This window comes from Lepidochelys kempii, chromosome 5, assembly GCF_965140285.1.
Source record: "Lepidochelys kempii isolate rLepKem1 chromosome 5, rLepKem1.hap1, whole genome shotgun sequence".
Taxonomy (NCBI): Eukaryota; Metazoa; Chordata; order Testudines; family Cheloniidae; genus Lepidochelys; species Lepidochelys kempii.
Genome location: NC_136384.1, coordinates 16897787 through 16911711, shown reverse-complemented (window position 1 = coordinate 16911711; position 13925 = coordinate 16897787). Strand labels below are relative to the sequence as shown.

Below are 13925 nucleotides of genomic sequence, written 5' to 3'. Positions count from 1 at the left end.
ATCTGAGTCTGAGGGAAACTTTTGGCATTCAAAGGGGAATTTGTACAGCTGGAAATTTTAATCCATGCTATATCCTGCTCACTTGAATATGGGAGAATTCAGCCTTTGTACCTGCCATACCAGCTAAGTTTAAAATTAGAATGATGACATTTGAGCTGTATTGGGTCTCAGGTTTTTTTCAGGGAGAAGTATTTTTAACTTTGGATGCACTTGGAGATAAAAATAAAAAGGGAAGTCAAGGATCTCAAGTTTCTCTCCACCATAGAAACTTTGCAAATAAAGAAGTTACTAAAGCACACTTCACAAATCTACTCAGAGATTTTAGTATGTTACCACATTATTTAGCAGCTCTCAAGTTAAACATTATCAGGCAGATATACTTGAATCCTAAGAAAGTTCTCCCTCTGCTAATTTAATGATTAATGGATCAATGAGAAAAGGATACATCCATTAATAGTGAGGATAAAGAACAATCTATGGCCCAAATCCTGCTTTTCTTACTAGCACACATAGTCTTAACTTCATTCTAATGACACTAGTGGGTAGATTTTCAAAAGAGCTCAGAATCCAGCTTTTTTCAACCAAGAAAGGAAGAGACTGGAGGGTAGGAAATGTGTTTGTAAAGAGAATAGGCTTTGGCCCCATAACAGTTGCTAAGAGAAATTCAGCACAAAATATGCACAAGTATTTCACATACACCACTATAGTTACATAATGCATACCATGGTACTACAGATTTGTTTTGGCAGCAGGGGTGTGTGCTTTAACTGCATGCTTTTCAATGAGGCAGCCAGTGTGGAGGAGCACCATGAGAGTATTTGCAGGATACAGCTTTGTTTCAAGACAAACCCCACTGATGGCTGAGGAGTGACAATCACTACTGTATGCAGATCACTGCATCCTGTAAGATATTTGAAGGACACTTGTTGGGTAGTGAGCTAGTATAAACAGGTGGCCCTCTCCTGAAGAGAGGTAGACCTGCTTAGAGCTGGGCTGAATTTGACCCATTTTTTGAGAGATGTGGTAATGTGAGTATTTCTGTAAATGTGATTATATCACACTTAGTTTTTAAGTCCTGTTAAATTTAACACAAGTTTTGATGCTAATTTTTCTTGTTCGTATTAGCATCAGTGTAATAGGAAGTGGACAGTATCATAAGTATCAGTTGTATTTTAATAAATGCTATAAAAAGTTAGGCACCGTAGAAACCATTCAATATTGTTAGCCTTTAATAATCCACGGTAAGAAAGGGTATCTAGGGTAAAATTTTTAAGAGTTCTTAAGTGACTTAGGAGCCTACATCCCATTTTCAAAGGTGACTTGGTGTGTAAGCTCCTAAATTCTCATTGATACTTCTGAGCCCAGACATGTTTGAAAATGGGACTTAGTTTTTATTTTGATTTAATCATTCCGATTTAGAAAAAGATACAGTTAATCACTGTAACTCCTCTTGTGTAGATGCAGTTATACTGATAAAGTAACGCTTATTTTGCATAAGCTACTTTCTGGGATCATTCAAAAACATGTCACTTTTCACTAGGTTTACAGCACAAAGCTCACTACTGGAATGAAGATTTTTTACACAGGTAGGGAAACCTGGAATTCTCAGTTTTGTCACAGAACATCTGAAAAAGAAACGTCAAGCCATGCCTGACTCTAGAGGACTGACTAAGTAGGAGAAGGAACAGGCCCATAACTAGAATTTGTTTTATCTCTTCTCTGCAGTTACTTCTTTCTCAAGTATACATAAGAAGGTTTTAAAATCATAGCTTGGAACAAATTATTTTGTTCCAAATCTTTCACAAATGTGATTTGTTAAATTAGACCATGTATTGGTATCAATAGGCTTATACAAGTTTGCATATAGTGTAGTTAAAATGACATGATTTTTTAATTTCTTTACCTATGTTATTAACATCTTAATGAAAATTTTAGTTCAGTTTGTTACTATGCACTTCAGTTACTGTACTGCTCATCTTGTACAATGAAAGTCAGTTTCCCTTGCAGGTTCTTGGTGTACCCATGCTTGTGTTTCAGACACTACATGAGAATGTTTAAAAATGCTGAACACAAAAAACAACCCCAGGAAAAAAACGCTTTGCATGGCCCTAGACAGCATATTTTGTTTGTTTGTCTACAAAACCCATAATTTTAAGTCTGAGCCAAATTTAAATCTACAGTGTCCTTTGAAAAGCTAGGGAGTACAGTCAACCATTTATCTGAGTGGTGAATTTTCATTGATATTAGTGATCTCTTCAAGCAAACAGATGTCAGGTATAGTCAAACAGACACAATAAATCCTGCAGGGAGTTAGACCAGACCCTTGCAGTCTCTTCTAATCTTATGGTTCTATGAAATACAGTAAGCATATTAATTTGTAGTATTTCTGTACATTAGTGATGAGAGTAATTTACAAAACGTGGCATAGTTATCAATACTTTATTAGTTTGTTTATGCAATATTCCTTTTACATAAAATCATGTTAATAATTATTGAAAATATTTTATACAAAAGCTCATGAGAGGTTGAGAAGTTAAAAAATATCTACTTTGATATGCCACTAAGATTTACAAAGGATTGTAAATAAGAGGCAAAGAATGCAAAGTTCTATTTTAAGACTTAAGACGAGAGAATCTGAAGTTCTAATAAAAGTGTCTAGTGTTCGGAAGATTTCTGCCTATACAGTTAAGTTTTCCAGATTGTTTGGCTAAATACCTGTATCAATCACCTAAACACTTAAATTCCAAAAAGATAAGTTAAAGGCGTTCCATATACTTGTAAAATAAAGTTATTTAGATTTGCAGCTAAGTGTTTAAATGATCAATAAATATTTTGCTTTGTCTCCATATGTTTGAATACTTGTATTTATATAAACCTAAGAATGAGTTTATTTCTCCCCCTTGCTTAGGTAGCTGCACACATATTCACTTAAGGCAGTGAGTTTGACTAGTAATCTGCTTTTCCATCTCCCTTCTTCCTAGGCAAGTTAACAGCAATACCATTCTATAATGGCCCATTTCTCATAGGTGTGGAACACTTTCAACTGCCATTAAAGTTGCTGAGGCACTCAGCATCTTACAGAGTTGAGCCTTAAAACTCTATAGCAAGTAAATCCAGCACTTAGTCATTCTCTAGCAACTGAGCATGTCACCTTAGCAATTCAACCTCTTTCTTCATCGGGAAACTGAGGAACCAATTTGGATACCTGAAGCCCTACCTGTAAACTCACAGTCCAACAGCAAGCTAATTTATGTGGTATTATCGAGCTAGATGCTACTTCTGCTTTTTCCCTGGAATTTCTATTGTCATAAAATCCTCAGCTAAAGTTACTTCTTGACCATTTAACGCTGATTCAGCTTGTCTCTTCAGTTCCGTGACATCAATATCTCCTTCTCCAATCTGACCAGCTGGTTTATACCTCTGACTGAAGTGAGTCAGAACCAGTTTCTTAACCTTACACAACTTTGCAAACTCAGCTGCCATTTTTGGAGTGCTATGACCATGCTCTTTGGCTTTGTCCATTTGGGTGTCATCCAATGTGGCTTCATGAACTAACACATCTGCTTCGTAACAGAGTTTCATTCCTCCATCTCCAACCACACCTGAACAGTCACCTAAAATACAAATTTTTCTTCCAGGAATAGGCTCATCCAAGACATCTGAAGGAGAAATGGTTACTCCATTTTCTAAGACAACTGTAACACCATTCTTCAGTTTCCCATATATAGGACCTGGCTGAACTCCTAGAAAGTTAAGTCAAAAGTGTCTGGTTAGTTTTAGTGTTTTGAAAATAAACACTGCTCATATTTCAATGCAGTATCTGACAAATTTTACATTTAACCTATTCTTAAGGCATGGTTTTCTTACAAATTAAGTATTAGGGTATGGCAAAGTGGGAATTTTCTTTAATATTTTTATGAATCCTATGTGCACCTCAGTTTCTCTCTATCATTGCATTGCTACCCAGTGGGAGCAAAAAGGTTAAACGTTGCTCTTGCACCAACACAGGAGACATAAGCATGTATCACCTCACTGTCTGGGTAGAATGAATAGTCATTAAGGAACTGGTTGAAACTGATCCAGATCAACAGAGAGAGTCCAGAGAGACAATAGGTAGTACCAATGATTGAACAATCACTTCCTCTCAGCAGGGAAGCTGAAGAGGAACCCAAGCTCCAGCAGTGAGGCTCTGAACTCAGCATGGCCCTGCCTGGAGAATAAAAAAGGACAGACGTGTCCATCAGGGAATAAAATGTGGTCTTCTGGGTTTGGAGGAAGCTAGCTCACTACTGGGGAACTTACTAAGTAAATCAGAGAGAGATAGTGCCTGAAAATGGAGTTCACTACAGCATGGCTGGTGAATTATGGCTTCACCAGAATGGACTATTCTTTAACATTTATTTCTCTATGCTAACCTAAGGACTTCCAATGCTGTGTTCAGCTGACTAATAAATCCTACTTTGCTTTTGAAAACACTGTTGGGGTGTCACTGCAAATACCAGCTCAGGTGCATTAGTCCCTGAAGAGCGTACATGTCTCTAACCAGAAGTGTATCTCAGTTGGACTCACTGATTAGAACTCAATGGTGTGAAGCAAGAGTGCTGAAGCCCCAGAAGTTCATCAGTGAGGCTGTGTGGCGTATGCTGAAGGAAGAGAGAGACCTCTTGAGGTCTGGCACACTAAAGGGTATTTCAAAGAGTCTGTTCAAAAGCCGGTGGTGTAGCACCAATATTGTAGATCCATGACTTACAAAAACTAATAGTTTACTTATTTCATACTCCAAGAGAACAAAATCTTTTAATTTTAGTAAGAGGCTCTACTAACAGATTTTAAGTTGTGTATTTTGAAGCTGATACATCCCCCCAAATACACTCTACAGCCAGTTTTATGATCTCTTTCTCATGTAAGCCCTTAATAAATGTGCTAGAAAGGGGAGCTTGGTTTTTACCCCTCTAATGATCAAACTAGTATGCATTTGTATGGAAAAAATAAGTTCTAGAATATCAAACTTTCCTTTTCTTGTGAAGAATAAAGTGTCCCATTTCAGAATGTATTACAGACAGATGCACACTGTTCTGATTCAGTAAGCTTCCTTGCAGAAGTTTTCAGAAGACACTCTGGCTATTAGTGAAGAATATAATTTTGTTACAATTCCTGGAAATGTGAATCAGCTGTCAGCCGGAACACTGTGTATACTTGAATATCCATCACCTATTGATGGATCCATTTTCAACAGTTATATTGTAACACTCTTGCTTACACACTATCATAATAGATGCCTTAGAAATTCTAATAAGGCATTTGGCAGTTAATGTAAGCATATACGAAATGTAGTTAATCATACAGTTCTATTATGACTTTAATGTATATCAATTACATCATAAGGACATTCATGAATAGATTTTAAGAAACAAAGTAATATCCACAAGTCATAAGAATTAAAGGAAAAAATAAATGAAGCTAATTACCAAGGCCTTTTAGCTTCTGTGCATTGAGTTTACCAGTCCGCTGCTTCTCCTCCACTAAAAATCCAAAGGAAGGAATACGGTGAAATAATCGAAATGCTTTCATAACAAATTGCTGATTGTTGACCAGTGTGTAGGAGTTTTCTACATGATCCAGATGGAGCGTTCTCCCTTGCACTTCTTTGGAAGAGACTTCATCTCTGTCAACATAAGACAGTTCTTTAAATTCTTCTGCAGGGCACTGATCTGGTGTAGGTACCAGTTCATGAACCACATATGGAAAGAGAAGTTGCGAGTGGGAGAGTTCCAGAGTTCTGCAAATGAAGTTTCGTAGTCCTAATGGTCCATAGATATCAACAGGTTGCTTGCTTGTAGTAGAACTACTCTGAAGACTAATTGTGCACAGGAGACCAGGAAGACCAAAAAAATGGTCCCCATGAAGATGAGTTATGAATATCTTAGTAATTCTACCTTTGATTAAAACAAAAAGACACCATAGTAAGTGTGCTGAATGACAATTACACTCACAGCTGCAAAATTAGAACGGGTTGAAAAATTCAATTATTTTGTGGGAAATTTACAAAAAAATTAGTTCCCAATTTTTTTAAAACCAAAACCAAACCAAGAAGTGACGTTTTTTAATTGAAATTTTTTTCACTTTTTATTTTTTCAATGAAAATTTGAAAAATGTGAACCAAAATTACATATGTCACTTTTTTTGTTTTGGTTGAGAAGCCATTTTTTCCCAAAGGTTTGTGTGATTGAAAGTTTAGATCAAAATATATTTTAAGAGCAAAGAAACTAAGAAAAATTGACTAATATGGTGATCTTTGCTGCATTAAAATGCAAACAAGTTGGGGATGGGGGCTGCACTTTGTCATACCACATGACGACTGTGGGTCAGTGAGAACTACTGGGTGAACTTCTGCCTTTGTTCTAGTTTCTAGTTCATTCCAAACATTCATCTAGTCTGACCTTCTGTTTTATCACAGGTCACTCCCAATTACCCATGAATTGAGCCCAATAACTTGTGTTTGTCTAATGCGTATGTTCCAGAAAGGTTTACAATCTTGATCTGAAAACTTCAGGAAATGAGTAATTCATCAATTCCCTTGGTGGTTTGTTCAAATGGTTAATCACCCTCCCTGTTAATTTGCGCCTTCTTTCTACTTTGGCTTCAGTTTCCAGCCACTGGTTCTTGTTATATACCTTTCTTTGCTAGATTAAAGGGCCCTTTACTACCCGGTATTTTCTTCCTGTTGTGAAGGTACCTATAGATTAATCTTCTTGTAGATAAACTACACAGCTCTTTAGATCTCACTGTAAGGTATTTTCTCCAGCCCTCAAATAATTTTTGTAGCTTTTTTCTGTACTCTCAGCAATTTTTCAACATTTTATTTAAAGTGTCAATATCAAACCTGGACACAATATTCCAGCATTGCTCTCACCAATGTCAAATACAGAGGTTTTAAAAAAATTGCATCCCTACTCCCACTCATTACTCCCATTTATACATGAAAGGATTGCATTAGCCCTTTTTCCACAGAATTGAACGGGGAGCTTATGTTGCATTGCTTGTCTACTATGACCAATAACTCATTTTCAGAGTAACTGGCTTTCCAGGATACAGTCCCCCATTCTGCATTCCTAGATGTATAACTTTGCATTTGGCTGTAAAATGCATTTTGCCTGAATGGACCCTGCTTACCAAGCAATCCAGACTGCTCTCTCTGACTACCGTGTCCTCATCACTGACCACTTTGTTATAATGTGCTGATTCTCAGCAGTGATTTTATATATAATTTTCACTTCACTGATGAAAGCCTTGAATAGCATTGGGCCTAGGATTGATTCCTGTGGGACCCCACTAAAATACCCCCGTTCAATGATGATCCCCCATTGATAGCTGCTTTTTGAGATGCGTCAGGCAGCTCTTAATCCACTTAACTTGTGCTCTCTTGATATTGTATATTACTAGTTATTCTTAATCAGAAAGTACCATGGTATTAAGTCAAATACCTAAGTATATTACATATATGCAGTCACATTTGCCAACCAAATTCGTAATTTCAAAGAATAAACTAAGATTATCTGAAAAGACCTAACTTCCATAAAACTATCCTGAATGGCATTAATTATATTCCCATCCTTAAACTCTTTATTAATTGAATCCCATCAACTTTTTGATTATTTTGTCTGACATTGATAGTGGGCTAATCAGCCTATAGTGATATTCATGTCATCCCACTTCTCCTTTTTGAATACTGGCACAACATGAGCACTTTTCAAGTCTTCTGTAATTTCCCCAGTATTCTAAGATATATTAAAAATTAATGTTAACAGTACATAGACCCTCAGCCAACTCTTTTAGGACTTTTAGGTGCAAGTTATCCAGGCCTGCTAATTTAAAAATGTTTATCACTAATAGATAATATCTATCATCCTCATAGCTACTAACAGACTGGAAAGAACTTCATTTTTATGTGGTAGGAATATCTCATCCTGCTTCTTTCCAAATATAGAACAGAAATATTTACTGAACACTTTTCTGCAATATCAATAATTTTACCATCCCCATCTAGTGATGAGCCTATGCAACTGCTAAGATTTCGTTTTTACTTAAACAAACATGAAAACAAATAATGTACAATCAGCAGCACACTCAGTGTTTATTTGTTTTGATATTAAATTCAGTTCCATGCTAACCCCTTATACAGTTTTTGATATGCCATAGTTTTTGGTATGGACAACACAACTGCACTGTAAAAGTCACAAGGGAAAGGTGAATACTTTGGCAGCTAGGTAGAAAGCAGTTAGGGTTTTTGGAACTTGCACAGGTACTGGGAGTGTTTTGGGATAAGCAGATATAACAGCAAATAATTTTAAGTGGTCATGAAATAATTAACGTTAATGTTGACATGTCCACCAATATCTGTAGCTTTCTGAACACCCCATTAAAGTGAATGGGACCATTCACACGTCAAGCTATTGTTTCAAGCTGCCTGCAGACTCAGAATATGGCAGTGCATAGATTTAAATTTAGTTCATTTTTGGAAATTATAATCATGAAGGCTAGAAGCTTGTATTAGATTAAAGCTTATGTTCTGGAGAACAATTCTGCAACAAAGGGTGATAAAGGAGAATATCATAGCAAGTTCAAATGGTCCCACCGAAAATACAGTAATTAGAGATGTTCACTCTTATTTACAGAGGTCTTCAGACTATGTGAGCCTGAATAGGAAAGGTATTTCATTTGGACTGTATGAAGATTTTTCTCTCTCAAGATAACAACTTTCAATTGCACTGACCTGCTTTAAGATGGCTTTTCATAAATTGTGTTTGAGTTCCCTCGCCACAATCAAATAACCAGCATTCTCCTTCACTACGAACGACTAAAGCTGAAGCTCCTCTTGTTGGAGATGGATATGCTGAGCCCGTTCCCAGAAAAGTTATATCCATGGACATTATGCCCAAGTCAGAGTACCACCCAAAACAAATATATCACTGTAAGTCTATTGCACGTGCTTACTCTGCAGAGGGGAAAAAAAACAATAACTAGTTGTGGCTTTGCTTTAAATAAGGGGTGTCAAACTCATTCTACTGCCTGGGTCAAATTACATTTTTTAATGTTGTGCATGGACTGGGGTATAAATTTAGGACTGCCCTTTCCAATTCACAACATATCTCCCAGTGATGTTAATGAGGTCTGCACAAAGATGAAGGGTAGAATATGGCTTTTATTTAGTAGCAAACCTTATTGTCCCCTTCAATATCAATTGGAAGGACAGTCTCATTGTCAGAAAGACAACACATTGGTTTATGCTCACTTTGCATTTGGAAGAGAAGAATCTCTTAGCAACAATGATGGCTAGAAATCTATTTGGGCTTGGTCTACGTTAAAAAGTTAAGTTGGTGTCAGTTAGGGTGTGAAAAATCCATATCTCTGCAGGGTGTAGTTAAGCCCACCTAATCCCTACCGTTAGGTCAACAGGCTTGTTTACACTTAAAACGTGACAGCAGCACAGCCGAGCCACTGTAGTGCTTCAGTATAGACACTACCAATGCTGATGGGAGGGGATTCTCTCTTGGGCATAGGCAATACACCTCCTTGAGAGGCAGTAGCTACGGTCAACAGGGATTTTAGGTCAGCCTAACAATGCCCCTCAAGGGTGTGGATTTTTCACACCCCCGACTGACACAGTTAAACCGACCTATTTTCTAATGTAGACCAGGCCCTAGCTATCAGCACTCGGGGAGGTGGATTACCTATGCCAGTAGGAGAATCCCTCCTGTCAGTGCAGGTAATGTCTACACTGAAGTGCTACAGATATAGCTGTGCTGCTGAAGCATTTCTAGTGTAGATGTTGGTTTTAAAATGAAAGCAGAGATTCTACAAAATCTTTAAATGGTATGCAAGCCATATGACAACGTTGAGTGGGTGAGCTGTTTGACACAGCTGTTTTAGCAGCAGTATTTTGTACAAATAGTTGTCATAAGTTGGTTTTGTTTGTTTCTCCTTTACACTGTCAGAAGGAAGTTGTCTTATGTTTATATATGTGATCTGAGTGTATGTGCCATTTGCATGTTCCATTAAAAGCAGTCCAGAGACTGTTAGCAGAATATTGTAAATTGTATTCATGCTTTATGTTGCATATTTGCATTCTTAAGTTAGTAATTTAAAAACTTAATTTTCAAAATTTATTTTCAGACATTTCCACAGCCTTGTAAACAATACAAATTTTGAGTATTTCAATAATTAAGTCTTTGCCCTAGGGAGGGGTGAGGGAGGAAAGGAAATCTAATCTGCCTGCCATTAAAGCTACTTCAAAAGGTATTAAAATAAAATACCCATACAGCCAACCACATTTAGTTATATCAAAAGAAATGAACCATTATTTCCTAATGGGCTATAACGATTCTCTCCATTTCAGTTCAATAGTCCATTACCTCACCATATTAACAGGATTCCCTGCAGGATGGTAGAAGATAGCATGTTATTAATCTGAATCTGATTACGCTATCAGTTACCTTGTTGAAATAAAAGTACTATAGCTCCAGAGAAGTCAGAAATAAAAAATTGCTTTGTATATAATAGCAACTATAAATACACAAAGGGCTACATTCTTTTTTAACAATGTAGGCATGTCCAGATGATCAATAACTTCTATGTTGAGGTAAGAGCCCAATACAGTTGTTGAAGTTCAAATGGGTTTTTGCCATTGACTTCAATGGGAACAAATTGCACTCCCCCACCCCTCTTCAAGGTACTACCCCAGTAACATGTTCAGTAATTATGTGCTTAGGTGTTTAAATCAGTCCAATATTGTACAGCACATATTTTGAGATACGATATAAAATCAGAGTTCTAGCAACCAGTATTCATTAGAGATCTCATGTCACTTTTGGGAAAGAGGATGTTAAATTCACTACCTGAACCATAAACGGACCATGAATAAGTTTAGGCTGGAAATGAGAAGGTTTCTAGTCATCAGAGGACTGAGGTTTGGAACAACCTTCCAACAGGCACAGAGAGGCAAATACCCTAACTAGTTTTAAGATGAAGCTTGATAAGTTTATGAATGGGAATACACAATGGGGTAACTTGTGATAGCAGATGACTGGACTCGATGACCCAGGAGGTCCCTTCCAGTCTTATGCTCCTATGACTTATAGCAGCGTTTCTCAAAGTACAGGTCACGACCCGGTACAGGGTGGTGGCAAGTCAGGCACTAGGTCGCCTTGCTGATTCAAATGATAATGATTGTTGCTGCACAGCAGCTCTAAAGGCCTATGCAGCAAGGACCTGGGAGAAGAAAGAGGTAGCAGGTGGGTGGGAACTGGGGAGGGAAGCAAGTTGGGGCTAGCAGGGCTGCTGCAGGCCTCTCCCCTGGCCCCCGAGCTCGCTGCTGCTGACAGGGAGAGAAGGACCTTTGCCCTCAGGTCTCCATGCTAAGGAAGAGAGAGGCCCTTTCCCCGGAACTAGCTACTGCCAGCGGGAAGAGGTCTGGGGGGAATCCTCTGGCCCAGCCCAGGGGGAGCCTGCCTGCACCTCAAAACTCCTCATCCCTGGCCCCACTCCAGAGTCCCCACCCCCAACCAGAGCCCTCACCCCCTACATCCCAACCCTCTGCCCCAGCCCTGAGCCCCTTCCTGTACCCTGAACCCCTCATCCTCAGCTCCACCCTAGAGCCCTCACCTCCATACCGAACCCTCTTCCCTACTCTGGGCCACCTCCCACACTCCTTACCATAGGCTTACTAAGGCTAGTGTCTAGTGTCTACCAGCACCAGTCCTCTTCGCACTGCGAGATGAAGGGCCCGCCCCAGAGAAAGCCCTAGCGGGCCCAGCCTCCTACGCACCCCGCGAGGAGGGGCCAGCCCCGGCGGGCCCAGCCTCCTACGCACCCCCTGACACCTGGGCTGCCTCAGCAGCTCCAGTCTCTCTCACGCACTTCGATGAATGGGTTGCCCTAGAGGACCCCGCCCCAGCGGGCTCAGCCTTCTTCGCACCCCGCCATGACGCGCCAGCCCCCGAGCAGCCGCTGGCGGGCCCGGCCTTCCCCACGCCTGGCAGCGGGGCCGCTGCAGGGGTTCCCGGCCCGCGCGGGAGGGGGCCTGCGCTCCCCAGGCCCGTCTCGCGGGCCGCAGAGACCCAGCTGCTCGCGGCCCCTACAGCCGGGGCCTTTCCGAGGAGGCCGCAGGGGCCACGCGCCGCGCCACGTCCCGGGGCGGAGGGAGCCCGGGAAACGCTGCCCCGCCCGCCGGGCCTCCTACCTTCCTGCCCCGCCGCGCGCCGGGAGGAAGCGCCGCCGCCGAGGAGGCGGGGCCGGGGGCGGGGCCTGCGGGGCGGGGCCGCGGTCGCGCTGGCGGGCTGGTGCCTCAGGGGCCCAGTCAGCCCACGGGGCGAGGAGCGGGGAGGTGAAAGGGGCCCCAGCGACTGGGGTTGGGGAAGGGGTGACGCAGAGGGTCGTGGGGGTGGCAGCGGGCGTCAGCCAATGGAGTCGGAGCGACGGTGGGGGTCGGGGGCGGAGGGGGGGGGGTCAGTGACGCTGGTGGGGTGATGGAGGGGGCGGGGAGGGTCAGCGAGTGGGGTGGCGGAGGGGCTCAGCGACGGGGGTGGGTGTCAGTGACTGGGTTGGGGTGATGGAGGGGGCGGGGAGGGTCAGCGGGTGGGGTGGGGTGATGGAGAGGGATGGGGAGGGTCAGCAAGTGGGGTGTGATGGTGGAGAGGGGCGGGGGTGGCGGTGGGGGTCACTGACTGGGTTGGTGTGGTGTGTGACGGCGAGGGTCAGCGAGTGGGGTGGCGGAGGGGCTCAGCGACGGGGGTGGGTGTCAGTGACTGGGTTGGGGTGATGGAGGGGGCGGGGAGGGTCAGCGGGTGGGGTGGGGTGATGGAGAGGGATGGGGAGGGTCAGCAAGTGGGGTGTGATGGTGGAGAGGGGCGGGGGTGGCGGTGGGGGTCACTGACTGGGTTGGTGTGGTGTGTGACGGCGAGGGTCAGCGAGTGGGGTGGCGGAGGGGCTCAGCGACGGGGGTGGGTGTCAGTGACTGGGTTGGGGTGATGGAGGGGGCGGGGAGGGTCAGCGGGTGGGGTGGGGTGATGGAGAGGGATGGGGAGGGTCAGCAAGTGGGGTGTGATGGTGGAGAGGGGCAGGGGTGGCGGTGGGGGTCACTGACTGGGTTGGTGTGGTGTGTGACGGCGAGGGTCAGCGAGTGGGGTGGCGGAGGGGCTCAGCGACGGGGGTGGGTGTCAGTGACTGGGTTGGGGTGATGGAGGGGGCGGGGAGGGTCAGCGGGTGGGGTGGGGTGATGGAGAGGGATGGGGAGGGTCAGCAAGTGGGGTGTGATGGTGGAGAGGGGCAGGGGTGGCGGTGGGGGTCACTGGGTTGGTGTGGTGTGTGACGGCGAGGGTCAGCCAGTGGGGTGGCGGAGGGGCTCAGCGACTGGGATGGGGCGATGGGGCGCAGTGGTGGGGAGTGGCACAGAGGGTCAGTGACTGAGGTAGAGGGGTGGATGGCTGGGGCAAGGGCAGGTTCTGACACTGAAATAAACTTCCCCACCGTAGGATTTGATCCTTTATCCACCTTCATCATTTTCAAAAACCCGAGGGCTGAGCTGCAGCCCCCAGTGTTGGCTGTGAACACCAGGCCTCATTGTGCCCCCAGTGAAATCCGTGGGGATTTGTAATGACCCATGGGAAGGGCTGGGAGCATTCAGACAGCCCTAATAGGAACAGCAATGCCCCCTTAGCGCTGTGTGGAGAGCATCCTGAGAGCTGCAGGAATAGCTGAGTACCATAGGACTGCTGTGACAGCCAAACTTTCAGCCACTTTCAGGCTTTGTCTTTATTGCCAAAAAGGTGGAGTTTACCATCATATAACTAACCAGTTAGTTATTTTGCTATAAAATCATAAGAGAAACAAGACACCTGTAGGTTTTACTGTGAGGTAGCTAGGTGCAT

At 42.8% G+C, this 13925-nt stretch overlaps 1 protein-coding gene across 6 annotated transcripts; it reads right to left on the bottom strand.

Annotated features, from left to right (window-relative positions):
* Positions 1-2986: 2986 nt before the first annotated feature.
* On the bottom strand, positions 2987-12304 carry ELAC1 (elaC ribonuclease Z 1). 6 transcript variants are annotated; one of them, XM_073343553.1, is made up of 4 exons: positions 12239-12304; positions 8774-8995; positions 5469-5936; positions 2987-3743 (listed from the first exon to the last, which is right to left on the bottom strand). In XM_073343553.1, the coding sequence occupies exons 2-4, from the start codon at positions 8928-8930 to the stop codon at positions 3274-3276; spliced, it is 1095 nt and encodes a 364-aa protein (XP_073199654.1). In that variant the 5' UTR covers positions 8931-8995; positions 12239-12304; the 3' UTR covers positions 2987-3273. The 6 variants fall into 6 exon arrangements, with proteins under 6 accessions (XP_073199654.1, XP_073199652.1, XP_073199653.1 ...); XM_073343551.1 differs by lacking the exon at positions 12239-12304 and adding an exon at positions 11713-12230; XM_073343552.1 differs by lacking the exon at positions 12239-12304 and adding an exon at positions 11724-12230.
* Positions 12305-13925: the final 1621 nt, after the last annotated feature.

Excerpts from the sequence above, each read along its gene's own strand:
- ELAC1 (XM_073343553.1), bottom strand. The coding sequence starts at position 8,930 with ATGTCCATGGATATAACTTTTCTGGGAACGGGCTCAGCATATCCATCT. Across the intron at positions 5,937-8,773 it reads GAAAAGCCATCTTAAAGCAG|GTAGAATTACTAAGATATTC; the intron begins GTCAGTGCAATT and ends TTTTAATCAAAG. Across the intron at positions 3,744-5,468 it reads ACAGAAGCTAAAAGGCCTTG|GAGTTCAGCCAGGTCCTATA; the intron begins GTAATTAGCTTC and ends TTAACTTTCTAG.